The following is a 26762-nucleotide window of genomic DNA, read 5'->3' as shown; positions in this document are numbered from 1 at the left end:
ACCCCAAAAGTAGCATCCAAGAAAACATATTCAGGGGAAGCCACAGAGTAAAGTACAATAACACCCAAAATCCACAAAACAGGAATACCTAATGAAGAAGCCAGCGGAGCTTCAAAAGCTTGCAATGATGTCTTTTGTGCATTTTTGGTTGGCCCAATAATGGTATCGCTGTTTTGTGGACCAAAGAATGATGGATAAGAATTGTGCGTTTGTGTATTTTGGGGGTAATGGGATCAACTCTTCTATCTTTTTCACTCCACTAAAAGAACACCAAGGTGCATCAACTGGGAATGAAGTTTTGTAGAAAAATAGCCAATTTGGAAAGAAATATTGTATTTAATTCAGCGTAAAATGATAATCCAACAGGTTTTAAATCTCAGAGTTCTTTCCTTCTCTCCTTTTCCAAACATTTTCCCAAACATTGATGACGAATCTGGCGCATGAATCTTCTGTTTAAGCCGCCAAATCTTTCCTTGGGTTTTCACTGCTTCACAGGTGCTTGGAAAAGAAAGCTCAGCCCTTCCTGAAAAATAATGAAAAGGATATATATTTAAGATATAGGTTGTTGTTGTGTGCCTTCGAGTTGTTTCTGATTTATGGCGACCCTCAGGTGAGCTGATGGTGAGGTTTTCTTGGCAAGATTTGTCCAGAGGAGGTAAGATTATCTACAGAAATAATAAAATAAACGCTAAAGGACTCAAAATGGTGTCACTTTTTGGGCAATCTGGTCCCACTACTATGCTATTCTGCTATTCAGAAGTCAGATCCATTTATTTCCATGGAAGTTACTGCAAGAAGTATATAGTCAGTGTGCTTTGAGCATTGGACTATGGCTTGGGAGACCAGGGTTCGAATCCTAGCTTTGTCAAGAAACCCCCCTTAGACAAGTCACACTCTCTCAGCCTCAAAGGAAGACTGTGGCAAACCCCGTCTGGAGAAGCTTTCCAAGAAAACCCCATTATAGGTTCACCGCCTTTGGGTCACTATAAGTCGGAAATGAGTTGAAGGCACACAGCCAAAACAACTGTGTATAGGATTATAGCTTTGGTCCTGAATCCCGGTCCCAGAAAGAGGAGACCCATTGCCTTTGCTGCAGCATTACACTGATGGCTCATGTGCAAGTAATTATGATTAACAACAACCCCAAGGTCCTCTTTACATGTATAGCTGGGGTGCCCAAAGCTGAATGTAGGACTTCAGAGGAGGCCTGACCATTGCAGAATATAATAGGATTCTTACTTCTCTCAGCTTGGAAACTATACTTCTATTAATGCAGGCTAAAATAGCATTCACTTTCTTTGCTGCAGCATCACACTTCTGGCTCATGCACAACTTATGATCAACAATGACCTTTTCACAGGGGTGCCCAAAGCTGAATGTAGGACTCCAGATGAGGCCTGACAGGTGCAGAATATAGTCGGATTCTTACTTCTCTCAGTTTGGGATGTATGCTTCTGTTAATGCAGGCTAAAGTAGCATTCACCTGCTCTGTTGCAGCATCACACTGCTGGCTCAAGTGCAATTCATGCTTAATTATAATCCCAAGGACCTCTTCGCATTTACAACAGGGGTGCCCAAAACTGAATGTAGGACTCCAAATGGTGGGACTCATCCTTTCCTTGACTTGGGAACTATGCTTCTATTAATGCAAGTTAAAATAGCCTTCTCAGAGGGCATTTTCTATCTCGGCCCGCAGATTTGGAACTCTCTGCCCGACGAGCTCCGCTCAGTCACCTCTTTAGATCTATTTAGGAGAAATTTGAAGACCCATCTTTTCCGTCAAGCTTTCCCCCATGTGCCTTAATATTTTTCTCTCCTCCCTTGATGCACATTATTCGATCCAGCTATTTTGTTGTACGGCTTTTAATGATATGGTTTTAATTGATTGTAATATAATGTTTTTTTAGTTTTTTATAATGGTTTCTTGTATAATTTTTTAATCGGTATGGGTAGTTTGTTTGCACTGTCGGGGATATATGTTGTTGTTTTGTTTCATTCTATGTTGTAAACCACTATGATCTATGTAGGAATAGCGGTATATAAATAAATTTTCATTCATTCATTCATTTGGCTTCTTTGCTGCAGCATCACACTGCTGGCTCATGTGCAACTTATGTTCAACAATAATAATCCCAGATGTGGCCCTTGCTGTCCTCAGCCCCCCGTTTGGTGATCCAAGCATGGCTTCCCTCTCCCCACTGCTGCCCTTCGTGGGGTTTTGCCTGGGAAAAACCTCCTCTCTGTTCCAAAACTTACAAGCGGGAAAAGAATGCAAAAGATTGCCATCCCCCAGAATATGTACCGGAACAGGGGACCCTTGTGGCGGGAGGAGGAGGAGGAAGAGCGGGCTTGGAGGCGGCACTGGAGGGAGGCAATCTCTGCCAGGTAGCTGCGCCTAGTGGGAGGAGGAAAGATGGAGACGTCAATGAGGGGAAGGGGGGATAAAAGGGGGCAAAATCAAGGACTGTATCCCTGCACTCAAATCTCTATGGGCTTGGAAATCTTTGAGAGGGACTTTTCTCTTGGCCTCAGACAAATAAATGGGCCCAAGAGCAAATAAAGCTGAGGACAAAAGGGGAAAGTTGGAAGAGAAGGGAGAAACCAGGACATTTTAAAAGCAGATGAGAAAGTGGGATGGTAGAGGAGTAATCGGGATCATCCTGCCAAATTGGGATGGCTGCAAAGTTTGCAATGGAAACGGAGGACTATGGGGGAAAGTGGGAGGAAGAGAGAGAAACCGGGACATTTTGAAATCAGCTGAGAAAGTGGGATGGCAAAGGAGCAATTGGGACTGTCTCATCAGGACAGTTGGAGGGCATGCATCCCACTTTTCCTTCTACTTTTGCACTTTGAACTCAGCTTGCAGCAACTGCAGTAAACTGGGAACAAAAGGGGGAAAGCAGGGGGAGAAGGGAGAAACCGGGACGTTCTAGAAACAACTGAAAAAGTGGGAAGGCAGAGGATTAATGTGGACTTTCCCTGGCAAATCAGGGCAGTTGGAGGGTATGCACCCCACTTTTTCTACCACTTTGGCACTTTGAACTCAGTTTGCAACAATTTTAGTAAACTGAGGACAAAGGAGGGAGTGGGGGGCAGAGGCAGAAACCGAGACATTTTGAACACAGCTGAAAAAGTGGGAAGGCAGAGGATCAACTCGGTCTGTCCCTGCCAGACCAGGATGGTTGGGGAGCATGCGCCTATGGCCATCCCAGGAGGAGCCCCAAATAACATTTGTTGCCATTTATGGCCTTGCCCCTTTTGCACCACTCCCAGAAGGCAGGACCTTGCAACTTTTCTGAAATGCAATCCGGCCCTTTGTGGCTGTGCGCTTATGGCAACCCTATGCGGAGTTTGCCTTTGCTCCTAGGAAGGAAGGGCCTTGAAGCATTTCCCTTTCAGGGGGAAAAGTGTTTGTGGCGACAACTCGACTCACACGCTTTCTTGGAGCACACTCTCTCGCGCATGGCAATGCTCCTTCTCTGCATCGGCTGCCATTTGGGCTTCTGTGGCCTCCTCCAATTTTGCTCTGAGTTCAGCCACCTTTCCTTGCCACTGGGCCATTTCCACTACAAAACAAAGGGCCAAATCAGAGAGCAAAAGAGGATATCTTTGATGGGAATTTCCCCCTCCATCTTTAAAAAAGAGCCATGAAATCAGACAGTTGCAAGAGACCTTAGAGGTCAATTAGTCCAACCTTTATATTTGATGTGGTTCAATCATCTGGGCCTCTGCAGATGACCGCAGCCCAGGATGGCATCGCTTGGTGCTTTCCCTGGTGTTTTATGGGCTTCCCTTCCATTCTATACATTATAAATGGCTCTCCTAAATCTTACTTACCCTTACTTAATGGCAAAAGCTTTTAATTCATTCATTAATCAATTAATTAAGATCCCATCTTCCACCCAGCATGGGATTCAAGATGGCTTGCAGTTGTTTAAAAACAGTGGGCAACTGAGAAGAAAACATTGCAAATGCACCCTGTGTTAGCAAAGGAACGAGCAAGCCTCTTTTAAGAAATGCTGCTGGAGGATGATGGGAGCTGCAGTCTTTCTCCAAGCATATTTGTCGCTGTTCATTTCGACCTATCTCATGCAACCTACCCAACAAAGCTCCATTCTGGCTGTCCATCTCCATTTCTTTGGCCTGGAGATGAAGAAACTCATGGTGAAGAGCTGACAGGTTGGCATCCAGCTGGGTCTGCAAGAAGGAGGAAATTAAAAGTCATTAATTTTTTTATTTTTAAACATTTGTATCCCACTTTTCTCCCAATAATGGGACTCCCAGCAGCTGACAACATATTTAATAGTGCAAGGAAGGAAGGAGAAATGCTTCACAGACTCACCACTTGCATGCATGCAGCCCCGTCCCGTTCATTTCTAAAACGTATACATTTCTATGGAGTTTATCACACTGGGGCTAATTTGGGCATTAAAGAGAGATTAAAGTGCATTTAAAGCATCCTGCAAATAAAAGCAAAAATGGCAAGTATTTGTGCGAATGATTATCACACGCAATTGCATAAGTGAAGTGATATTGGAAATGCATTGTCACTGAAATCCCGAAAGTAAAAATATGGGCAATAATGCTTCTTTGTGACTGTTTTGTCCCAAGAGCAATACTATGGACTTTGGGTGTAGTAAGGCCTCTGGCTCTCAGGAACATAGCCAGAACAAAAGACTTGTCCACAAATTTCTTAAGTTTCCAAAAGCTTTACTGGTTATAACACAAAAAACACAAAACTGATTTCTTCTTTTTCCTACTATAGTCCTTCCTAAATACCTTGCTCTCTTCTTGATGTATTCTATCTTTCTTTGAGGACTATCTTTCTTCCTTTGTGGACTTATCTTTTTGTCAAAGGAAAATACTCTCTCCAGGTCTGACTTGGCTGAAATCTTACTACACACTGAAAATAACTAGAGGGAGTCAGTATGAGACCCTGGGATTTCCCACAATCCTTGCCTTTCTTAAAGCTGTAGCTCTTTATTTCCCCTCCTAAACTAATACACTCTTACCTCGGGTTACGAAATTAATCCGTTCCGCCGCCATTTTCGTAACCCGGAAGTCTTCGTAAGCCGAGAAAGCCATAGGCGCTAATGGAGAGAAGCCGCGATTTGGTGCGAAATAGCGCCGAAAAGCACCAAAAGGTTATTCGTAACCCGGAATAACCTTCGTAACCCGGAAATATTTTTTTTTTCGTAACCCGAAAATTTCGTATCCCGGCGCATTCGTATCCCGAGGTAAGAGTGTACATAGAAAACCTATTATAATCTTAACTAAATATATGTCTCAAGAGCTTCAAAGATGCTCTGGAGGCATGACAGTGACCACTTTAATGGTAGGTTTTCGGCAACGTCGTATGAAATCGTTTTGCATAAGTACATGATTTTTCCAGGATATTCATGGGATAAACTCCCGACCTCCTTCATGTGTTGCCTTCCAGCCCACAAAGGCTCCCCAGGCAATGAACACATAAGGGCAACTCCAAACAAGAGAAAAACAATTTGGTAAACACGCTAAAATATTATTTAAAGATGTTGATAAGCATGTCTAAATAAAATCCCCAAGCCTAAAACGCACATTCTGCAACAGAGCCATTTCAAAATGGTTAAAAACCATGCAGAACAGCAGAGTTTGGGCCGCCGACTGTGTCAGGATCTGAGAGTCTTATGGTTTACAGAAAGAGGCTTGTAGTACTGCAGTGCTGGAGTTCATGGTGTAGTGGACGATGGGATATGCTGGCACACGTTATTCAAAGGGTCACCATAAGCCAGAAAGAACTGGGAGGCACACCGCAAAATGCGTAGCAGCCTTTCAGATCGTTGCTGTGCCTCCAGTTCTTAATGCAGAACAAAGGAAATACTTTTGCATCCTCTTGGGAGGTTGGGGAGCTACAGTTCTTCCGAAATCCACTCCCTCAGCTGTGGAGGAAGAGGCTGGCTGGAAACAAACAAGGCTGGGGATGATGGCTTTTCCAGAGACAGCCTCCCTTCCCCGCCTGGTCCTTTGTTTTCCTTCTCAGGAAAAGGTGCAATGGTGCTTTTTAAGATTCTCCCAACAGACCCACAAGTTGCCGTTCCCCCAGATCTCTGGAGCCGAGCCTTTTTCCTGCAACAGCTTTAAGGAAACATTAAAAATAAACCCAGGCATCCAGTGGCTTTCTTTTTAAGGGAGTACCTGGAGGCGGATAAAAATTATATGTGTGCTTTGAATGGGAGTAGGCCGGTCTCGGAATAAATCCCAAAAAGTGTCCGCTTTGGACTTCTTGTCCACTTTCATTACCCAAAAGGTTTTTTTAAAGAAGGGTTCCCAGCAAAATGAGTCATCCATGGCTTCCTAAAAGATCCGGATTCTTTAGTGGACAAAGCATGGCTGTGCATGTATCCTGGGGTTGTTTTGGTGACTGACCTTCTCCTAACAGAAAGGAAAAAGCAAATGTCCACCTCTCCTGAGAGGTGCATATGCTCCAACATTTCATGAAACTTTTACTTTAGAACTCAGTTTGCAGCCATGGAAGTCAGTCGAGGAGATTCCCCAGAATAGTGAGAGATAGAGCTGGGAGAAAAAATGCTAAAAGGTACTCCAGGTACTCCCTTTACGTCTTTCATAAGATACCCTCCACAGCTGGAGGAAAACCCAATTTTGTGAGTCAAGGAGACCATAAAAAAGAAGAGTATAAATAAATAAAGACATTTTGAAAGGCTAAAAAAGTCCAGCATATTCAGTCACAAAAGACAAGTTAAAAGAGTTTTAAATGTATTTAAACCGTGTATATGACACAGGGAGAGCCAGCGTCACATATGGTTTGATCGTCTGAATCCCTCACTTAACCATAAAACCCATTGGGCACCCTTAGGCCAGCCACATTCTCTCAGCCTCAGAAGATGGCAATGGCCAAACCCCTCAGAAGAAACGTCCCAAGAAAACTCTATGATGGTTTCGCCTTAGGGTTGTCGTACCTGAAGGCACACAACACACACACACATGACATGGGAGGGAGTATTTGTAAATCTAATTGGGGTCCCCAAAGCTTTCATGAACAGCCATGTTTTTACTTGCTGTCCAAACAGCAGCAAAGCTGGTGTCCATCAAGGCATGGCATAACTGGGGTGCCACAGCAGAGAAGGCCCTGCCTGGTATCCTTTCTTGCATGGCATCCAAAGACAAAGAGGCAGAGAAGGACCAGTCTTACACATCCCCATTACCCACCATACCATGTTCTCCAAGCAGTCTGTCAGGGTTGCATTGAGCGTCTTCCGACCCTCCTTGGCTTGGCTCAGTTGCTTCTGGAGGTCCTTCTCCCTCTGTGCCAACCTCTCCAGCTGCTTCCTTTGCCTGGCACGTTCCCCTTCCAGCTCGGCCACCCTGTCCCTCAGGGCCGTTGTCTCATTTGTGATCCTCTCCTGGCACCCTTTCAGCTGGCGGGCCGCCTCTGAGTGCCACACCATCACGGCCACCGAGATGGTGATGGCAGCCACCAGGAGCAAGGAGATGGCACACCAGCCCAGGACTTTCAGGGTGGCTTTGGCAGCCGAGGGGTCCATGGGGGTCTCAGCGGCCGGTTACCTTTCCAACGGGCAACCTCTCCACTCTGCCTGGCACTCGGGGCAATGCCTTGGGCTATAATTATTCTGCGTGGGCTTCTCCAGGGAAGGAGGACCCTCTCATCTTCGGTTGGCCACAAACCCCAGCCGAAGGAACATGAAAGTATTGTTTGCAGTCTGCATGACCACAAGGAAATAAGCACCTGCCAAAATTGGCATCTGCAGCCAAGTTGTTCCTTGCTAGCAAGCCTGAGTTTGTGCTTAGCTTTCTTGCCTTTTCTCCATCCTACAGTTTGTACAGTGGGCTTTCCACATTCTTTAGGCTTAAGGGTGCAGGACCCCCGTGAAAGTGGACAAAACCACAAATAAATGTCTACCATGTTTTCTACCTAACAGAATCTCTGTGTCGTCCAGCACAACCCTATGGTCAACATCCACCAAAGGTTGACCACAAAATTGCACTGGCTGACCTACAAATGCCTAGAGAGATATTTTCTCTAGGAATCTCTAGGTCCTCCAGCGCAACTCTATGGTCAACACCCACCAAAGGGATGAATTGCACTGGCAGACCTACAAATGCCCAGAGAAGAGATTTTTTTCTAGGAAACTTTAGGTCCTCCAGTGTGACTCTATGGCTAACTGCTGGCAGTATTACATTGGAAGAGCTAAAGAATCCTATAGAAAACATATTAATCAAATCTGCAAATAATAACATCTGCAAAAGTCAAAGCTGCAAATCTGGAGGGCTGACTGTATTCCTCTTTGGTGGTTTCCCTTTTCTTTTCTTTTAAATGCATCTTTCTTACTCTCTCTCTCTCTCTCTCTCTCTCTTTTTTTTTTTTCATGTCTAAATTACTTCTTTTATTTGTAAAATATATATTTTTGAAAATGAATAATGGGCCCTTGGTGTCTGCTGAAGTTTGGTTCCAGGATCCCCTGCAGATACCAAAATCCATGGATGTTCAAGTCCCATGAAGTACAATGTAGTAAAATGGTATCCCTTATATGAAATGGCAAAAATCAAATTTTTCTTTTTGGAATTTATATATTCTTGTGATATATCCAAGCCATGGATGCTTGAATCCACGGATAAAGAATCTGTGGATGCAGAGGGCCAAATATATTTACATTCCAAAGGGATTTCAGTTACGTACAATAATGTTCCCGTGTAACAAAAGATGGGAAATAAAAACACGAAAGTAGGAAAAATATGTATCTTTTTATTGCCATCAGACTATGGGTATCAGGTATATAGGAAACCTAAAATGAATTTCGTGTTTAGATTTGGGCCCTCTCTCCAAAGCATCTCAATATGGTGATGCAAATATCCCAAAATCTGAAGACGAAGAAAAACCCCAAATCCAAAACATTTCTGGTCCCAAGCATTTCAGACAATAAGGGAGATTGGACCTGTAAGAATAAACCCTGGGGTTGGGGGAATTCTGATAATACTGAAAAGTAGGCATTCTGTCAGCAAAAAAGCAGAATTAATAATAAGTTAAACACACATTATTTTAGATAGTTGCAAAGCACCCTGGAGAGGAACAGGGGAAGGAGTTGTTGCCAAAGCTTTTCTCCCGGGATTTCCCACCAGGATCCCCTCTCAGAGACTGTGATCCATTGTTTTCCTCTCTGCACAAAGGCTTCTTTTTTCTCAGACCCAAAGGAGCGCCATGATGGCCGCCAGTAACACCAGAAATGGTGGCCCACTGTGGAAACGGCTGCTGTCCGAGAGGCCCTTCTGCTGCTGCTGTTGTTGAAAGTGTGCAATGATCTCCTTCTGGTGGTTGCTTTGGAGGGAGAGAAAAAGAGAGACAGAGACAGAAGGATGGTAAAGAGGATGGAGGGCAAAGCATGGATTACAGTTGCCATTTGTCCCGGAAAATCTTGTGATTAGGGTTGCCATTTGTCCCGGAAAACCTGGGGATTAGGGCTGCCATTTGCCCTGGAAAGACTCTGGATTAGAGTTACCATTTGTCCTGGAAAACCCGGTGATTAGAGTTGCTATTTTTCCCGGAAACCCTAGAGGTTAGGGTTGCCATCTGTCCCGGAAAACCTGGGGATTAGGGTTACCATTTGTCCTGGAAAACCTGGTAATAAGGGTTGTCATTTATCCCGGAAAACCTGGGGCTCAAGGCAGCCATTTATCCCGGAAAACCCAAGGATTAGGTTGCCAAAATCCAACATTCAAACCACTACATCACGATGTGCAGATTTCTGGGTCTCCCCTTTTATTTTCTTCCAGGAAGGCAAACCCAGGGAAGGGGAAATGAGGTAAGATTAACAGCCTTGACAGACCAGCCATAAAGGCTAGCATTGGGGCAAAGTGAGGGCATGGTGTCTACATGATGCATACCCTCACTCCAATCCCATGCTGGTGCGATGCCATGCACTCCACCACATCGATGCCATGCACTCCACCATCATGGCACGCCTCTGGCGCTGTGTCCAAATGACACAGCACCAAAGGAGTGCCAAAAAGCCATGGTGCCAGTGGCTATGGCACCCTTTCTGCGTGCAAAAAGGAGTCGCTTTTTGCAGCTCCTTTTTGCACTGCAGAAAGGCCAGATGGGGGCTGCAGCTCCGATCCTGTGCTGAAAGGGGCAGTCTATTCAGACCTTAACTCTACTTTATGCCTCCCAAAAACCCTGGTGTCACGATGCAATTTTCACTCTAGATCTGTTATTTTTACATTTTGCTTTCTGTAAAAAAAAAAGAGGGGAAATTTGGCTCTGATCAGCAGGGGGGAACTATGTTTCTCCCAGTATCTCCCCTACCCATAAACCAGTTGCAAACCTGGCTTACTTTAGGTCTTCAAGCTTCTGGGTCCAGTTTCTCAGGATTGCAAGTTCTCCTAGTAAATGGGGAGAATGAAAACCATGAGGAACCATCATCCACTCTGCAAGCCTCGTACTTCTCAGCCCACCCCAAAGAAGACATCCTTATGCTTCCCAACTGTCCAGATTTGCAAGGATGGTCCGAATTAATCAATTTCTGCAGCGTCCCACTTTTTCTGCTGCTTTTAAAATGTCCCAGTTTCTCTCTCTTTGTGTGCCTTGTGTGCCTGCAAGTCATTTCTGACTTATGGAGACCCCCTAAGCTGAACCTGTCACAGAGTTTTCTTGGCAGGTTGCTTCAGAGGGGGGTTGCCATTGCCGTCCTCTGAGGCTGAGAGAGTGTGACTTTTTGTGGCCGAGGGGGATTTGAACCCAGGCCTCTCGTGTCCTAGTCCAATGCTCAAACCACTATGCCATGCTGGCTCTCTTGAGGCACACAGCAACACACACACGACTCAGTCTCCCCTTTCTTCCTTTTCAGCTGCATCCTGAGGTTTGTAGTTATGTGAGCAACTTAAAACAGTCATCAGAGAGCTCTAGTACCACTGGAAACTACAAATCCCAGGATTTCATCAGATGCAGTGGAGGCAGCTAAAGTGGATTTCCAAGGGGTTGTTCCCACTAGGTGAAACCCCGCGTTCTGAATCGAATCTAAGGAGTGGCGTTCCTATTAGGATCCGATTTAAACCTAGAATGGTTCTAGAGCAACCCGCAATCGTCCCCACTACAAATCGAATCGTAGAGCGGGATAAAAATTTAAATCGAGTTTTCCTCATTTAACGCGTGTTAAAAAAACACTAGGGTCCGACCTACATTTTTCCATTGATTCGAGTTAGGAACCGGAGTATTTAAATAGGAACGACAGCCTTTGAATTGGGTTAGATGGATGGGAGGAGCTGAGTGCGATGGGGCTGGCCTTGGGGGAGTTGCCCTTTCTGTCCCCATCTGTCATGGCTGTCGCCATTTTTGCTTCCCTCACCCCTTTGTCCGCTGTGGTCTTTCAATAAGAGATAAGGATTATTTTTATTTTTGCAACCTCCCCTCTGTGTGGGGAGAGCCCATTTCTAACGGAGGAGAGGCAGGAAGGGAAGGCTCCTCTCGAAGAGGCATTCCCTGCCCGCTTGGGCTCTGATCTCGCCCAGGCAGGGAAGGGAAGGCTCCTCGCGAGGAGGCATCTGATCTCGCCCAGGCAGGGAAGGGAAGGCTCCTCGCGAGGAGGCATCTGATCTCGCCCAGACAGGGAAGGGAAGGCTCCTCGCGAGAAGGCATCTGATCTCGCCCAGGCAGGGAAGGGAAGGCTCCTCACGAGGAGGCATCTGACCTCGCCCAGGCAGGGAAGGGAAGGCTCCTCGCGAGGCGGCATCTGATCTCGCCCAGACAGGGAAGGGAAGGCTCCTCGCGAGGAGGCATCTGATCTCGCCCAGGCAGGGAAGGGAAGGCTCCTCGCGAGAAGGCATCTGATCTCACCCAGACAGGGAAGGGAAGGCTCCTCGCGAGAAGGCATCTGATCTCGCCCAGGCAGGGAAGGGAAGGCTCCTCGCGAGAAGGCATCTGATCTCACCCAGACAGGGAAGGGAAGGCTCCTCGCGAGGAGGCATCTCATCTCGCCCAGGCAGGGAAGGGAAGGCTCCTCGCGAGGAGGCATCTGATCTCGCCCAGGCAGGGAAGGGAAGGCTCCTCGCGAGGAGGCATCTGATCTCGCCCAGGCAGGGAAGGGAAGGCTCCTCGCGAGGAGGCATCTGATCTCGCCCAGGCAGGGAAGGGAAGGCTCCTCGCGAGGAGGCATCTGATCTCGCCCAGACAGGGAAGGGAAGGCTCCTCGCGAGGAGGCATCTGATCTCGCCCAGGCAGGGAAGGGAAGGCTCCTCACGAGGAGGCATCTGACCTCGCCCAGGCAGGGAAGGGAAGGCTCCTCGCGAGGCGGCATCTGATCTCGCCCAGACAGGGAAGGGAAGGCTCCTCGCGAGAAGGCATCTGATCTCGCCCAGGCAGGGAAGGGAAGGCTCCTCGCGAGAAGGCATCTGATCTCGCCCAGACAGGGAAGGGAAGGCTCCTCGCGAGAAGGCATCTGATCTCGCCCAGGCAGGGAAGGGAAGGCTCCTCGCGAGGAGGCATCTGATCTCGCCCAGGCAGGGAAGAGAAGGCTCCTCGCGAGGAGGCATCTGATCTCGCCCAGGCAGGGAAGGGAAGGCTCCTCGCGAGGAGGCATCTGATCTCGCCCAGGCAGGGAAGGGAAGGCTCCTCGCGAGGAGGCATCTGATCTCGCCCAGGAAGGGAAGGGAAGGCTCCTCGGGAGGAGGCATCTGGTCTCGCCCAGGCAGGGAAGGGAAGGCTCCTCGCGAGGAGGCATCTGATCTCGCCCAGGCAGGGAAGGGAAGGCTCCTCACGAGGAAGCATCTGATCTCGCCCAGGCAGGGAAGGGAAGGCTCCTCGCGAGGAGGCATCTGATCTCGCCCAGACAGGGAAGGGAAGGCTCCTCGGGAGGAGGCATCTGATCTCGCCCAGGCAGGGAAAGGAAGGCTCCTCGCGAGGAGGCATCTGATCTCGCCCAGGCAGGGAAGGGAAGGCTCCTCGCGAGGAGGCATCTGATCTCGCCCAGGCAGGGAAGGGAAGGCTCCTCGCGAGGAGGCATCTGATCTCGCCCAGGCAGGGAAGGGAAGGCTCCTCGCGAGGAGGCATCTGATCTCGCCCAGGCAGGGAAGGGAAGGCTCCTCGCGAGGAGGCATCTGATCTCGCCCAGGCAGGGAAGGGAAGGCTCCTCGCGAGGAGGCATCTGATCTCGCCAAGGCAAGGAAGGGCTCTGATCAATGGGGGAGGGGGATAGAGCCTTTCTCCCTCCATTTCTGAAATGGAATCTGCCTTCTCCTCCAACCCTGGAAAGAGAATCTTTGGGAAGAGTGCTCCCTCCCTGCTTTTCCAGCAGCCTCCTTCATTGATCTCTGTGCTCTCTGAAGGGATTCTCCCTGGCTGTCTTTTGGGAGACATGAAGAGGGGATGCTGTCATGGAAAACCTATCCCATAGTTCCTCTGGAAAGAGCCCCCCTTGATCTCTGTGCTCTCTGAAGGGATTCTCCCTGGCTGTCTTTTGGGAGACATGAAGAGGGGATACTGTCATGGAAAACCTATCCCATAGTTCCTCTGGAACGAGCCCCCATTGATCTCTGTGCTCTCTGAAGGGATTCTCTCTGGCTGTCTTGGGAGACATGAAGAGGGGATGCTGTCATGCAAAACCTATCCCATAGTTCCTCTGGAAAGAGCCCCCATTGATCTTTGTGCTCTCTGAAGGGATTCTCCCTGGCTGTCTTTTGGGAGACATGAAGAGGGGATGCTGTCATGGAAAACCTATCCCATAGTTCCTCTGGAAAGAGCCCCCATTGATCTCTGTGCTCTCTGAAGGGATTCTCCCTGGCTATTTTGGAAGACATGAAGAGGGGATGCTGTCATGGAAAACCTATCCCATAGTTCCTCTGGAAAGAGCCCCCATTGATCTCTGTGCTCTCTGAAGGGATTCTCCCTGGCTGTCTTGGGAGACATGAAGAGGGGATGCTGTCATGCAAAACCTATCCCATAATTCCTCTGGAAAGAGCCCCCATTGATCTCTGTGCTCTCTGAAGGGATTCTCCCTGGCTATTTTGGAAGACATGAAGAGGGGATGCTGTCATGGAAAACCTATCCCATAGTTCCTCTGGAAAGAGCCCCCATTGATCTCTGTGCTCTCTGAAGGGATTCTCCCTGGCTGTCTTTTGGGAGACATGAAGAGGGGATGCTGTCATGCAAAACCTATCCCATAGTTCCTCTGGAAAGAGCCCCCATTGATCTCTGTGCTCTCTGAAGGGATTCTCCCTGGCTGTCTTTTGGGAGACATGAAGAGGGGATGCTGTCATGCAAAACCTATCCCATAGTTCCTCTGGAAAGAGCCCCCATTGATCTCTGTGCTCTCTGAAGGGATTCTCCCTGGCTGTCTTTTGGGAGACAAGAAGAGGGGATGCTGTCATGCAAAACCTATCCCATAGTTCCTCTGGAAAGAGCCCCCCTTGATCTCTGTGCTCTCTGAAGGGATTCTCCCTGGCTGTCTTTTGGGAGACATGAAGAGGGGATGCTGTCATGCAAAACCTATCCCATAGTTCCTCTGGAAAGAGCCCCCATTGATCTCTGTGCTCTCTGAAGGGATTCTCCCTGGCTGTCTTTTGGGAGACATGAAGAGGGGATGCTGTCATGGAAAACCTATCCCATAGTTCCTCTGGAAAGAGCCCCCATTGATCTCTGTGCTCTCTGAAGGGATTCTCCCTGGCTGTCTTTTGGGAGACATGAAGAGGGGATGCTGTCATGCAAAACCTATCCCATAGTTCCTCTGGAAAGAGCCCCCATTGATCTCTGTGCTCTCTGAAGGGATTCTCCCTGGCTGTCTTTTGGGAGACATGAAGAGGGGATGCTGTCATGCAAAACCTATCCCATAGTTCCTCTGGAACGAGCCCCCATTGATCTCTGTGCTCTCTGAAGGGATTCTCCCTGGCTGTCTTGGGAGACATGAAGAGGGGATGGTGTCATGGAAAACCTATCCCATAGTTCCTCTGGAAAGAGCCCCCATTGATCTCTATGCTCTCTGAAGGGATTCTCCCTGGCTGTCTTTTGGGAGACATGAAGAGGGGTGCTGTCATGCAAAACCTATCCCATAGTTCCTCTGGAAAGAGCCCCCATTGATCTCTGTGCTCTCTGAAGGGATTCTCCCTGGCTATTTTGGGAGACATGAAGAGGGGATGGTGTCATGGAAAACCTATCCCATAGTTCCTCTGGAAAGAGCCCCCATTGATCTCTGTGCTCTCTGAAGGGATTCTCCCTGGCTGTCTTTTGGGAGACATGAAGAGGGGATGCTGTCCTGGAAAACCTATCCCATAGTTCCTCTGGAAAGAGCCCCCATTGATCTCTGTGCTCTCTGAAGGGATTCTCCCTGGCTGTCTTGGGAGACATGAAGAGGGGATGCTGTCATGGAAAACCTATCCCATAGTTCCTCTGGAAAGAGCCCCCATTGATCTCTGTGCTCTCTGAAGGGATTCTCCCTGGCTGTCTTTTGGGAGACATGAAGAGGGGATGCTGTCATGCAAAACCTATCCCATAGTTCCTCTGGAAAGAGCCCCCATTGATCTCTGTGCTCTCTGAAGGGATTCTCCCTGGCTATTTTGGGAGACATGAAGAGGGGATGCTGTCATGGAAAACCTATTCCATAGTTCCTCTGGAAAGAGCCCCCATTGATCTCTGTGCTCTCTGAAGGGATTCTCCCTGGCTATTTTGGGAGACATGAAGAGGGGATGCTGTCATGGAAAACCTATCCCATAGTTCCTCTGGAAAGAGCCCCCATTGATCTCTGTGCTCTCTGAAGGGATTCTCCCTGGCTGTCTTTTGGGAGACATGAAGAGGGGATGCTGTCATGCAAAACCTATCCCATAGTTCCTCTGGAAAGAGCCCCCATTGATCTCTGTGCTCTCTGAAGGGATTCTCCCTGGCTGTCTTTTGGGAGACATGAAGAGGGGATGCTGTCATGGAAAACCTATCCCATAGTTCCTCTGGAAAGAGCCCCCATTGATCTCTGTGCTCTCTGAAGGGATTCTCCCTGGCTATTTTGGAAGACATGAAGAGGGGATGCTGTCATGGAAAACCTATCCCATAGTTCCTCTGGAAAGAGCCCCCATTGATCTCTGTGCTCTCTGAAGGGATTCTCCCTGGCTGTCTTGGGAGACATGAAGAGGGGATGCTGTCATGCAAAACCTATCCCATAGTTCCTCTGGAAAGAGCCCCCATTGATCTCTGTGCTCTCTGAAGGGATTCTCCCTGGCTATTTTGGAAGACATGAAGAGGGGATGCTGTCATGGAAAACCTATCCCATAGTTCCTCTGGAAAGAGCCCCCATTGATCTCTGTGCTCTCTGAAGGGATTCTCCCTGGCTGTCTTTTGGGAGACATGAAGAGGGGATGCTGTCATGCAAAACCTATCCCATAGTTCCTCTGGAAAGAGCCCCCATTGATCTCTGTGCTCTCTGAAGGGATTCTCCCTGGCTGTCTTTTGGGAGACATGAAGAGGGGATGCTGTCATGCAAAACCTATCCCATAGTTCCTCTGGAAAGAGCCCCCATTGATCTCTGTGCTCTCTGAAGGGATTCTCCCTGGCTGTCTTTTGGGAGACAAGAAGAGGGGATGCTGTCATGCAAAACCTATCCCATAGTTCCTCTGGAAAGAGCCCCCCTTGATCTCTGTGCTCTCTGAAGGGATTCTCCCTGGCTGTCTTTTGGGAGACATGAAGAGGGGATGCTGTCATGCAAAACCTATCCCATAGTTCCTCTGGAAAGAGCCCCCATTGATCTCTGTGCTCTCTGAAGGGATTCTCCCTGGCTGTCTTTTGGGAGACATGAAGAGGGGATGCTGTCATGGAAAACCTATCCCATAGTTCCTCTGGAAAGAGCCCCCATTGATCTCTGTGCTCTCTGAAGGGATTCTCCCTGGCTGTCTTTTGGGAGACATGAAGAGGGGATGCTGTCATGGAAAACCTATCCCATAGTTCCTCTGGAAAGAGCCCCCATTGATCTCTGTGCTCTCTGAAGGGATTCTCCCTGGCTGTCTTTTGGGAGACATGAAGAGGGGATGCTGTCATGCAAAACCTATCCCATAGTTCCTCTGGAAAGAGCCCCCATTGATCTCTGTGCTCTCTGAAGGGATTCTCCCTGGCTGTCTTTTGGGAGACATGAAGAGGGGATGCTGTCATGCAAAACCTATCCCATAGTTCCTCTGGAAAGAGCCCCCATTGATCTCTGTGCTCTCTGAAGGGATTCTCCCTGGCTGTCTTGGGAGACATGAAGAGGGGATGCTGTCATGGAAAACCTATCCCATAGTTCCTCTGGAAAGAGCCCCCATTGATCTCTGTGCTCTCTGAAGGGATTCTCCCTGGCTGTCTTGGGAGACATGAAGAGGGGATGCTGTCATGGAAAACCTATCCCATAGTTCCTCTGGAAAGAGCCCCCATTGATCTCTGTGCTCTCTGAAGGGATTCTCCCTGGCTGTCTTGGGAGACATGAAGAGGGGATGGTGTCATGGAAAACCTATCCCATAGTTCCTCTGGAAAGAGCCCCCATTGGTCTCTATGCTCTCTGAAGGGATTCTCCCTGGCTGTCTTTTGGGAGACATGAAGAGGGGTGCTGTCATGCAAAACCTATCCCATAGTTCCTCTGGAAAGAGCCCCCATTGATCTCTGTGCTCTCTGAAGGGATTCTCCCTGGCTATTTTGGGAGACATGAAGAGGGGATGGTGTCATGGAAAACCTATCCCATAGTTCCTCTGGAAAGAGCCCCCATTGATCTCTGTGCTCTCTGAAGGGATTCTCCCTGGCTGTTTTGGGAGACATGTAGAGGGGATGCTGTCATGGAAAACCTATGCCATATTTCCTCTGGAAAGAGCCCCCATTGATCTCTGTGCTCTCTGAAGGGATTCTCCCTGGCTTTCTTGGGAGACATGAAGAGGGGATGCTGTCATGGAAAACCTATCCCATAGCTCGTCTGGAAAGAGCCCCCATTGATCTCTGTGCTCTCTGAAGGGATTCTCCCTGGCTGTCTTTTGGGAGACATGAAGAGGGGATGCTGTCATGCAAAACCTATCCCATAGTTCCTCTGGAAAGAGCCCCCATTGATCTCTGTGCTCTCTGAAGGGATTCTCCCTGGCTGTCTTTTGGGAGACATGAAGAGGGGATGCTGTCATGCAAAACCTATCCCATAGTTCCTCTGGAAAGAGCCCCCATTGATCTCTGTGCTCTCTGAAGGGATTCTCCCTGGCTGTCTTTTGGGAGACATGAAGAGGGGATGCTGTCATGCAAAACCTATCCCATAGTTCCTCTGGAAAGAGCCCCCATTGATCTCTGTGCTCTCTGAAGGGATTCTCCCTGGCTGTCTTTTGGGAGACATGAAGAGGGGATGCTGTCATGCAAAACCTATCCCATAGTTCCTCAAGGAAAGAGCCCCCATTGATCTCTGTGCTCTCTGAAGGGATTCTCCCTGGCTATTTTGGGAGACATGAAGAGGGGATGGTGTTATGGAAAACCTATCCCATAGTTCCTCTGGAAAGAGCCCCCATTGATCTCTGTGCTCTCTGAAGGGATTCTCCCTGGCTGTCTTGGGAGACATGAAGAGGGGATGCTGTCATGCAAAACCTATCCCATAGTTCCTCTGGAAAGAGCCCCCATTGATCTCTGTGCTCTCTGAAGGGATTCTCCCTGGCTGTCTTTTGGGAGACATGAAGAGGGGATGCCGTCATGCAAAACCTAGCCCATAGTTCCTCTGGAAAGAGCCCCCATTGATCTCTGTGCTCTCTGAAGGGATTCTCCCTGGCTGTCTTTTGGGAGACATGAAGAGGGGATGCTGTCATGCAAAACCTATCCCATAGTTCCTCTGGAAAGAGCCCCCATTGATCTCTGTGCTCTCTGAAGGGATTCTCCCTGGCTGTCTTTTGGGAGACATGAAGAGGGGATGCTGTCATGCAAAACCTATCCCATAGTTCCTCTGGAAAGAGCCCCCATTGATCTCTGTGCTCTCTGAAGGGATTCTCCCTGGCTGTCTTTTGGGAGACATGAAGAGGGGATGCTGTCATGCAAAACCTATCCCATAGTTCCTCTGGAAAGAGCCCCCATTGATCTCTGTGCTCTCTGAAGGGATTCTCCCTGGCTGTCTTTTGGGAGACATGAAGAGGGGATGCTGTCATGCAAAACCTATCCCATAGTTCCTCTGGAAAGAGCCCCCATTGATCTCTGTGCTCTCTGAAGGGATTCTCCCTGGCTGTCTTTTGGGAGACATGAAGAGGGGATGCTGTCATGGAAAACCTATGCCATAGTTCCTCTGGAAAGAGCCCCCATTGATCTCTGTGCTCTCTGAAGGGATTCTCCCTGGCTGTCTTTTGGGAGACATGAAGAGGGAATGCTGTCATGGAAAACCTATCCCATAGTTCCTCTGGAAAGAGCCCCCATTGATCTCTTTGCTCTCTGAAGGGATTCTCCCTGGCTGTCTTTTGGGAGACATGAAGAGGGGATGCTGTCATGCAAAACCTATCCGATAGTTCCTCTGGAAAGAGCCCCCATTGATCTCTGTGCTCTCTGAAGGGATTCTCCCTGGCTGTCTTGGGAGACATGAAGAGGGGATGCTGTCATGGAAAACCTATCCCATAGTTCCTCTGGAAAGAGCCCCCATTGATCTCTGTGCTCTCTGAAGGGATTCTCACTGGCTGTCTTTTGGGAGACATGAAGAGGGGATGCTGTCATGGAAAACCTATCCCATAGTTCCTCTGGAAAGAGCCCCCATTGATCTCTGTGCTCTCTGAAGGGATTCTCCCTGGCTGTCTTTTGGGAGACATGAAGAGGGGATGCTGTCATGGAAAACCTATGCCATAGTTCCTCTGGAAAGAGCCCCCATTGATCTCTGTGCTCTCTGAAGGGATTCTCCCTGGCTGTCTTTTGGGAGACATGAAGAGGGGATGCTGTCATGGAAAACCTATCCCATAGTTCCTCTGGAAAGAGCCCCCATTGATCTCTGTGCTCTCTGAAGGGATTCTCCCTGGCTATTTTGGGAGACAAGAAGAGGGGATGCTGTCATGGAAAACCTATTCCATAGTTCCTCTGGAAAGAGCCCCCATTGATCTCTGTGCTCTCTGAAGGGATTCTCCCTGGCTGTCTTTTGGGAGACATGAAGAGGGGATGCTGTCATGGAAAACCTATCCCATAGTTCCTCTGGAAAGAGCCCCCATTGATCTCTGTGCTCTCTGAAGGGCTTCTCCCTGGCTGTCTTTTGGGAGACATGAAGAGGGAATGCTGTCATGGAAAACCTATCCCATAGTTCCTCTGGAAAGAGCCCCCATTGATCTCTGTGCTCTCTGAAGGGATCCTCCCTGGCTGTCTTTTGGGAGACATGAAGAGGGGATGCTGTCATGGAAAACCTATCCCATAGTTCCTCTGGAAAGAGCCCCCATTGATCTCTGTGCTCTCTGAAGGGATTCTCCCTGGCTGTCTTTTGGGAGACATGAAGAGGGGATGCTGTCATGGAAAACCTATGCCATAGTTCCTCTGGAAAGAGCCCCCATTGATCTCTGTGCTCTCTGAAGGGATTCTCCCTGGCTGTCTTTTGGGAGACATGAAGAGGGGATGCTGTCATGGAAAACCTATCCCATAGTTCCTCTGGAAAGAGCCCCCATTGATCTCTGTGCTCTCTGAAGGGATTCTCCCTGGCTGTCTTTTGGGAGACATGAAGAGGGGATGCTGTCATGGAAAACCTATCCCATAGTTCCTCTGGAAAGAGCCCCCCTTGGTCACTGTGCTCTCTGAAGGGATTCTCCTTGGCTGTCTTGGGAGACATGAAGAGGGGATGCTGTCATGGAAAATCTATCCTATAGTTCCTCTGGAAAGAGCCCCCATTGTTCTCTGTGCTCTCTGAAGGGATTCTCCCTGGCTGTCTTTTGGGAGACATGAAGAGGGGATGCTGTCATGCAACACCTATCCCATAGTTCCTCTGGAAAGAGCCCCCATTGATCTCTGTGCTCTCTGAAGGGATTCTCCCTGGCTGTCTTTTGGGAGACTTGAAGAGGGGATGCTGTCATGGAAAACCTATTCCATAGTTCCTCTGGAAAGAGCCCCCATTGATCTCTGTGCTCTCTGAAGGGATTCTCCCTGGCTGTCTTTTGGGAGACATGAAGAGGGGATGCTGTCATGGAAAACCTATCCCATAGTTCCTCTGGAAAGAGCCCCCCTTGATCTCTGTGCTCTCTGAAGGGATTCTCCCTGGCTGTCTTTTGGGAGACATGAAGAGGGGATGCTGTCATGCAAAACCTATCCCATAGTTCCTCTGGAAAGAGCCCCCATTGATCTCTGTGCTCTCAGAAGGGATTCTCCCTGGCTGACTTTTGGGAGACATGAAGAGGGGATGCTGTCATGGAAAACCTATCCCATAGTTCCTCTGGAAAGAGCCCCCAGTGATCTCTGTGCTCTCTGAAGGGATTCTCCCTGGCTGTCTTTTGGGAGACATGAAGAGGGGATGCTGTCATGCAAAACCTATCCCATAGTTCCTCTGGAAAGAGCCCCCATTGATCTCTTTGCTTTCTGAAGGGATTCTCCCTGGCTGTCTTTTGGGAGACATGAAGAGGGGATGCTGTCATGCAAAACCTATCCGATAGTTCCTCTGGAAAGAGCCCCCATTGATCTCTGTGCTCTCTGAAGGGATTCTCCCTGGCTGTCTTGGGAGACATGAAGAGGGGATGCTGTCATGGAAAACCTATCCCATAGTTCCTCTGGAAAGAGCCCCCATTGATCTCTGTGCTCTCTGAAGGGATTCTCCCTGGCTGTCTTTTGGGAGACATGAAGAGGGGATGCTGTCATGGAAAACCTATCCCATAGTTCCTCTGGAAAGAGCCCCCATTGATCTCTGTGCTCTCTGAAGGGATTCTCCCTGGCTGTCTTTTGGGAGAAATGAAGAGGGGATGCTGTCATGGAAAACCTATGCCATAGTTCCTCTGGAAAGAGCCCCCATTGATCTCTGTGCTCTCTGAAGGGATTCTCCCTGGCTGTCTTTTGGGAGACATGAAGAGGGAATGCTGTCATGGAAAACCTATCCCATAGTTCCTCTGGAAAGAGCCCCCATTGATCTCTGTGCTCTCTGAAGGGATTCTCCCTGGCTGTCTTTTGGGAGACATGAAGAGGGGATGCTGTCATGGAAAACCTATCCCATAGTTCCTCTGGAAAGAGCCCCCATTGATCTCTGTGCTCTCTGAAGGGATTCTCCCTGGCTATTTTGGGAGACATGAAGAGGGGATGCTGTCATGGAAAACCTATCCCATAGTTCCTCTGGAAAGAGCCCCCATTGATCTCTGTGCTCTCTGAAGGGATTCTCCCTGGCTGTCTTGGGAGACATGAAGAGGGGATGCTGTCATGCATAACCTATCCCATAGTTCCTCTGGAAAGAGCCCCATTGATCTCTGTCCTCTCTGAAGGGATTCTCCCTGGCTATCTTTTGGGAGACATGAAGAGGGGATGCTGTCATGCAAAACCTATCCCATAGTTCCTCTGGAAAGAGCCCCCATTGATCTCTGTGCTCTCTGAAGGGAGTCTCCCTGGCTCTCTTGGGAGACATGAAGAGGGGATGCTGTCATGGAAAACCTATCCCATAGTTCCTCTGGAAAGAGCCCCCATTGATCTCTGTGCTCTCTGAAGGGATTCTCCCTGGCTGTCTTGGGAGACATGAAGAGGGGATGCTGTCATGGAAAACCTATCCCATAGTTCCTCTGGAAAGAGCCCCCATTGATCTCTGTGCTCTCTGAAGGGATTCTCCCTGGCTATTTTGTGAGACATGAAGAGGGGATGCTGTCATGGAAAACCTATCCCATAGTTCCTCTGGAAAGAGCCCCCATTGATCTCTGTGCTCTCTGAAGGGATTCTCCCTGGCTGTCTTTTGGGAGACATGAAGAGGGGATGCTGTCATGGAAAACCTATGCCATAGTTCCTCTGGAAAGAGCCCCCATTGATATCTGTGCTCTCTGAAGGGATTCTCCCTGGCTGTCTTTTGGGAGACATGAAGAGGGGATGCTGTCATGGAAAACCTATCCCATACTTCCTCTGGAAAGAGCCCCCATTGATCTCTGTGCTCTCTGAAGGGATTCTCCCTGGCTGTCTTTTGGGAGACATGAAGAGGGGATGCTGTCATGGAAAACCTATCCCATAGTTCCTCTGGAACGAGCCCCCATTGATCTCTGTGCTCTCTGATGGGATTTTCCCTGGCTGTCTTGGGAGACATGAAGAGGGGATGCTGTCATGGAAAACCTATCCCATAGTTCCTCTGGAAAGAGCCCCCATTGATCTCTGTGCTCTCTGAAGGGATTCTCCCTGGCTGTCTTGGGAGACATGAAGAGGGGATGCTGTCATGGAAAACCTATCCTATAGTTCCTCTGGAAAGAGCCCCCATTGATCTCTGTGCTCTCTGAAGGGATTCTCCCTGGCTGTCTTTTGGGAGACATGAAGAGGGGATGCTGTCATGCAAAACCTATCCCATAGTTCCTCTGGAAAGAGCCCCCATTGATCTCTGTGCTCTCTGAAGGGATTCTCCCTGGCTGTCTTTTGGGAGACATGAAGAGGGGATGCTGTCATGGAAAACCTATCCCATAGTTCCTCTGGAAAGAGCCCCCATTGATCTCTGTGCTCTCTGAAGGGATTCTCCCTGGCTGTCTTTTGGGAGACATGAAGAGGGGATGCTGTCATGGAAAACCTATCCCATAGTTCCTCTGGAAAGAGCCCCCATTGATCTCTGTGCTCTCTGAAGGGATTCTCCCTGGCTATTTTGGGAGACATGAAGAGGGGATGCTGTCATGGAAAACCTATCCCATAGTTCCTCTGGAAAGAGCCCCCATTGATCTCTGTGCTCTCTGAAGGGATTCTCCCTGGCTGTCTTGGGAGACATGAAGAGGGGATGCTGTCATGCATAACCTATCCCATAGTTCCTCTGGAAAGAGCCCCATTGATCTCTGTGCTCTCTGAAGGGATTCTCCCTGGCTGTCTTTTGGGAGACATGAAGAGGGGATGCTGTCATGCAAAACCTATCCCATAGTTCCTCTGGAAAGAGCCCCCATTGATCTCTGTGCTCTCTGAAGGGAGTCTCCCTGGCTCTCTTGGGAGACATGAAGAGGGGATGCTGTCATGGAAAACCTATCCCATAGTTCCTCTGGAAAGAGCCCCCATTGATCTCTGTGCTCTCTGAAGGGATTCTCCCTGGCTGTCTTGGGAGACATGAAGAGGGGATGCTGTCATGGAAAACCTATCCCATAGTTCCTCTGGAAAGAGCCCCCATTGATCTCTGTGCTCTCTGAAGGGATTCTCCCTGGCTATTTTGGGAGACATGAAGAGGGGATGCTGTCATGGAAAAATTATCCCATAGTTCCTCTGGAAAGAGCCCCCATTGATCTCTGTGCTCTCTGAAGGGATTCTCCCTGGCTGTCTTGGGAGACATGAAGAGGGGATGCTGTCATGGAAAACCTATCCCATAGTTCCTCTGGAAAGAGCCCCCATTGATCTCTGTGCTCTCTGAAGGGATTCTCCCTGGCTGTCTTTTGGGAGACATGAAGAGGGGATGCTGTCATGCAAAACCTATCCCATAGTTCCTCTGGAAAGAGCCCCCATTGATCTCTGTGCTCTCTGAAGGGATTCTCCCTGGCTGTCTTGGGAGACATGAAGAGGGGATGCTGTCATGGAAAACCTATCCCATAGTTCCTCTGGAAAGAACCCCCATTGATCTCTGTGCTCTCTGAAGGGATTCTCCCTGGCTGTATTGGGAGACATGAAGAGGGGATGCTGTCATGGAAAACCTATCCCATAGTTCCTCTGGAAAGAGCCCCCATTGATCTCTGTGCTCTCTGAAGGGATTCTCCCTGGCTGTCTTTTGGGAGACATGAAGAGGGGATGCTGTCATGGAAAACCTATCCCATAGTTCCTCTGGAAAGAGCCCCCATTGATCTCTGTGCTCTCTGAAGGGATTCTCCCTGGCTATTTTGGGAGACATGAAGAGGGGATGCTGTCATGGAAAACCTATCCCATAGTTCCTCTGGAAAGAGCCCCCATTGATCTCTGTGCTCTCTGAAGGGATTCTCCCTGGCTGTCTTGGGAGACATGAAGAGGGGATGCTGTCATGCATAACCTATCCCATAGTTCCTCTGGAAAGAGCCCCATTGATCTCTGTGCTCTCTGAAGGGATTCTCCCTGGCTGTCTTTTGGGAGACATGAAGAGGGGATGCTGTCATGCAAAACCTATCCCATAGTTCCTCTGGAAAGAGCCCCCATTGATCTCTGTGCTCTCTGAAGGGAGTCTCCCTGGCTCTCTTGGGAGACATGAAGAGGGGATGCTGTCATGGAAAACCTATCCCATAGTTCCTCTGGAAAGAGCCCCCATTGATCTCTGTGCTCTCTGAAGGGATTCTCCCTGGCTGTCTTGGGAGACATGAAGAGGGGATGCTGTCATGGAAAACCTATCCCATAGTTCCTCTGGAAAGAGCCCCCATTGATCTCTGTGCTCTCTGAAGGGATTCTCCCTGGCTATTTTGGGAGACATGAAGAGGGGATGCTGTCATGGAAAAATTATCCCATAGTTCCTCTGGAAAGAGCCCCCATTGATCTCTGTGCTCTCTGAAGGGATTCTCCCTGGCTGTCTTGGGAGACATGAAGAGGGGATGCTGTCATGGAAAACCTATCCCATAGTTCCTCTGGAAAGAGCCCCCATTGATCTCTGTGCTCTCTGAAGGGATTCTCCCTGGCTGTCTTTTGGGAGACATGAAGAGGGGATGCTGTCATGCAAAACCTATCCCATAGTTCCTCTGGAAAGAGCCCCCATTGATCTCTGTGCTCTCTGAAGGGATTCTCCCTGGCTGTCTTGGGAGACATGAAGAGGGGATGCTGTCATGGAAAACCTATCCCATAGTTCCTCTGGAAAGAACCCCCATTGATCTCTGTGCTCTCTGAAGGGATTCTCCCTGGCTGTATTGGGAGACATGAAGAGGGGATGCTGTCATGGAAAACCTATCCCATAGTTCCTCTGGAAAGAGCCCCCATTGATCTCTGTGCTCTCTGAAGGGATTCTCCCTGGCTGTCTTTTGGGAGACATGAAGAGTGGATGCTGTCATGGAAAACCTATGCCATAGTTCCTCTGGAAAGAACCCCCATTGATCTCTGTGCTCTCTGAAGGGATTCTCCCTGGCTGTCTTTTGGGAGACATGAAGAGGGGATGCTGTCATGGAAAACCTATGCCATAGTTCCTCTGGAAAGAGCCCCCATTGATCTCTGTGCTCTCTGAAGGGATTCTCCCTGGCTGTCTTTTGGGAGACATGAAGAGGGGATGCTGTCATGGAAAACCTATCCCATAGTTCCTCTGGAAAGAGCCCCCATTGATCTCTGTGCTCTCTGAAGGGATTCTCCCTGGCTGTCTTGGGAGACATGAAGAGGGGATGCTGTCATGCAAAACCTATCCCATAGTTCCTCTGGAAAGAGCCCCCATTGATCTCTGTGCTCTCTGAAGGGATTCTCCCTGGCTGTCTTTTGGGAGACATGAAGAGGGGATGCTGTCATGCAAAACCTATCCCATAGTTCCTCTGGAAAGAGCCCCCATTGATCTCTGTGCTCTCTGAAGGGATTCTCCCTGGCTGTCTTTTGGGAGACATGAAGAGGGGATACTGTCATGCAAAACCTATCCCATAGTTCCTCTGGAAAGAGCCCCCATTGATCTCTGTGCTCTCTGAAGGGATTCTCCCTGGCTGTCTTGGGAGACATGAAGAGGGGATGCTGTCATGCAAAACCTATCCCATAGTTCCTCTGGAAAGAGCCCCCATTGATCTCTGTG

General features: G+C 49.0%; 2 protein-coding genes across 2 annotated transcripts in view; both read right to left on the bottom strand.

Annotated features, from left to right (window-relative positions):
* Positions 1–481: 481 nt before the first annotated feature.
* On the bottom strand, positions 482–7541 carry CCDC194 (coiled-coil domain containing 194). Its single transcript, XM_089496647.1, has 5 exons — positions 7212–7541; positions 4101–4197; positions 3434–3566; positions 2257–2395; positions 482–523 (listed from the first exon to the last, which is right to left on the bottom strand). The coding sequence occupies exons 1-5, from the start codon at positions 7539–7541 to the stop codon at positions 482–484; spliced, it is 741 nt and encodes a 246-aa protein (XP_089352773.1).
* A 1565-nt stretch (positions 7542–9106) lies between these two features.
* The window catches only part of LOC149284552 (uncharacterized), an 82789-nt gene continuing 65133 nt past the window's right edge, over positions 9107–26762 (bottom strand). Inside the window, exons 4-5 of the mRNA XM_089496645.1 lie at positions 10347–10395; positions 9107–9331 (exon numbers count right to left, since the gene is read on the bottom strand). Of these exons, the coding sequence (XP_089352771.1) occupies positions 9196–9331; positions 10347–10395 (185 nt within the window). The 3' untranslated portion in view covers positions 9107–9195. The remainder of the gene's footprint in view (positions 9332–10346; positions 10396–26762) is intronic.

The sequence above is a fragment of the Sceloporus occidentalis genome, unplaced genomic scaffold (assembly GCF_023333645.1).
Source record: "Sceloporus occidentalis isolate IW3139 unplaced genomic scaffold, rSceOcc1.0.p SCAF_91, whole genome shotgun sequence".
In the NCBI taxonomy this organism is placed as follows: Eukaryota; Metazoa; Chordata; class Lepidosauria; order Squamata; family Phrynosomatidae; genus Sceloporus; species Sceloporus occidentalis.
Note: the sequence above shows the minus strand (reverse complement) of the source record. Positions and strands in the feature narration are given on the sequence as shown.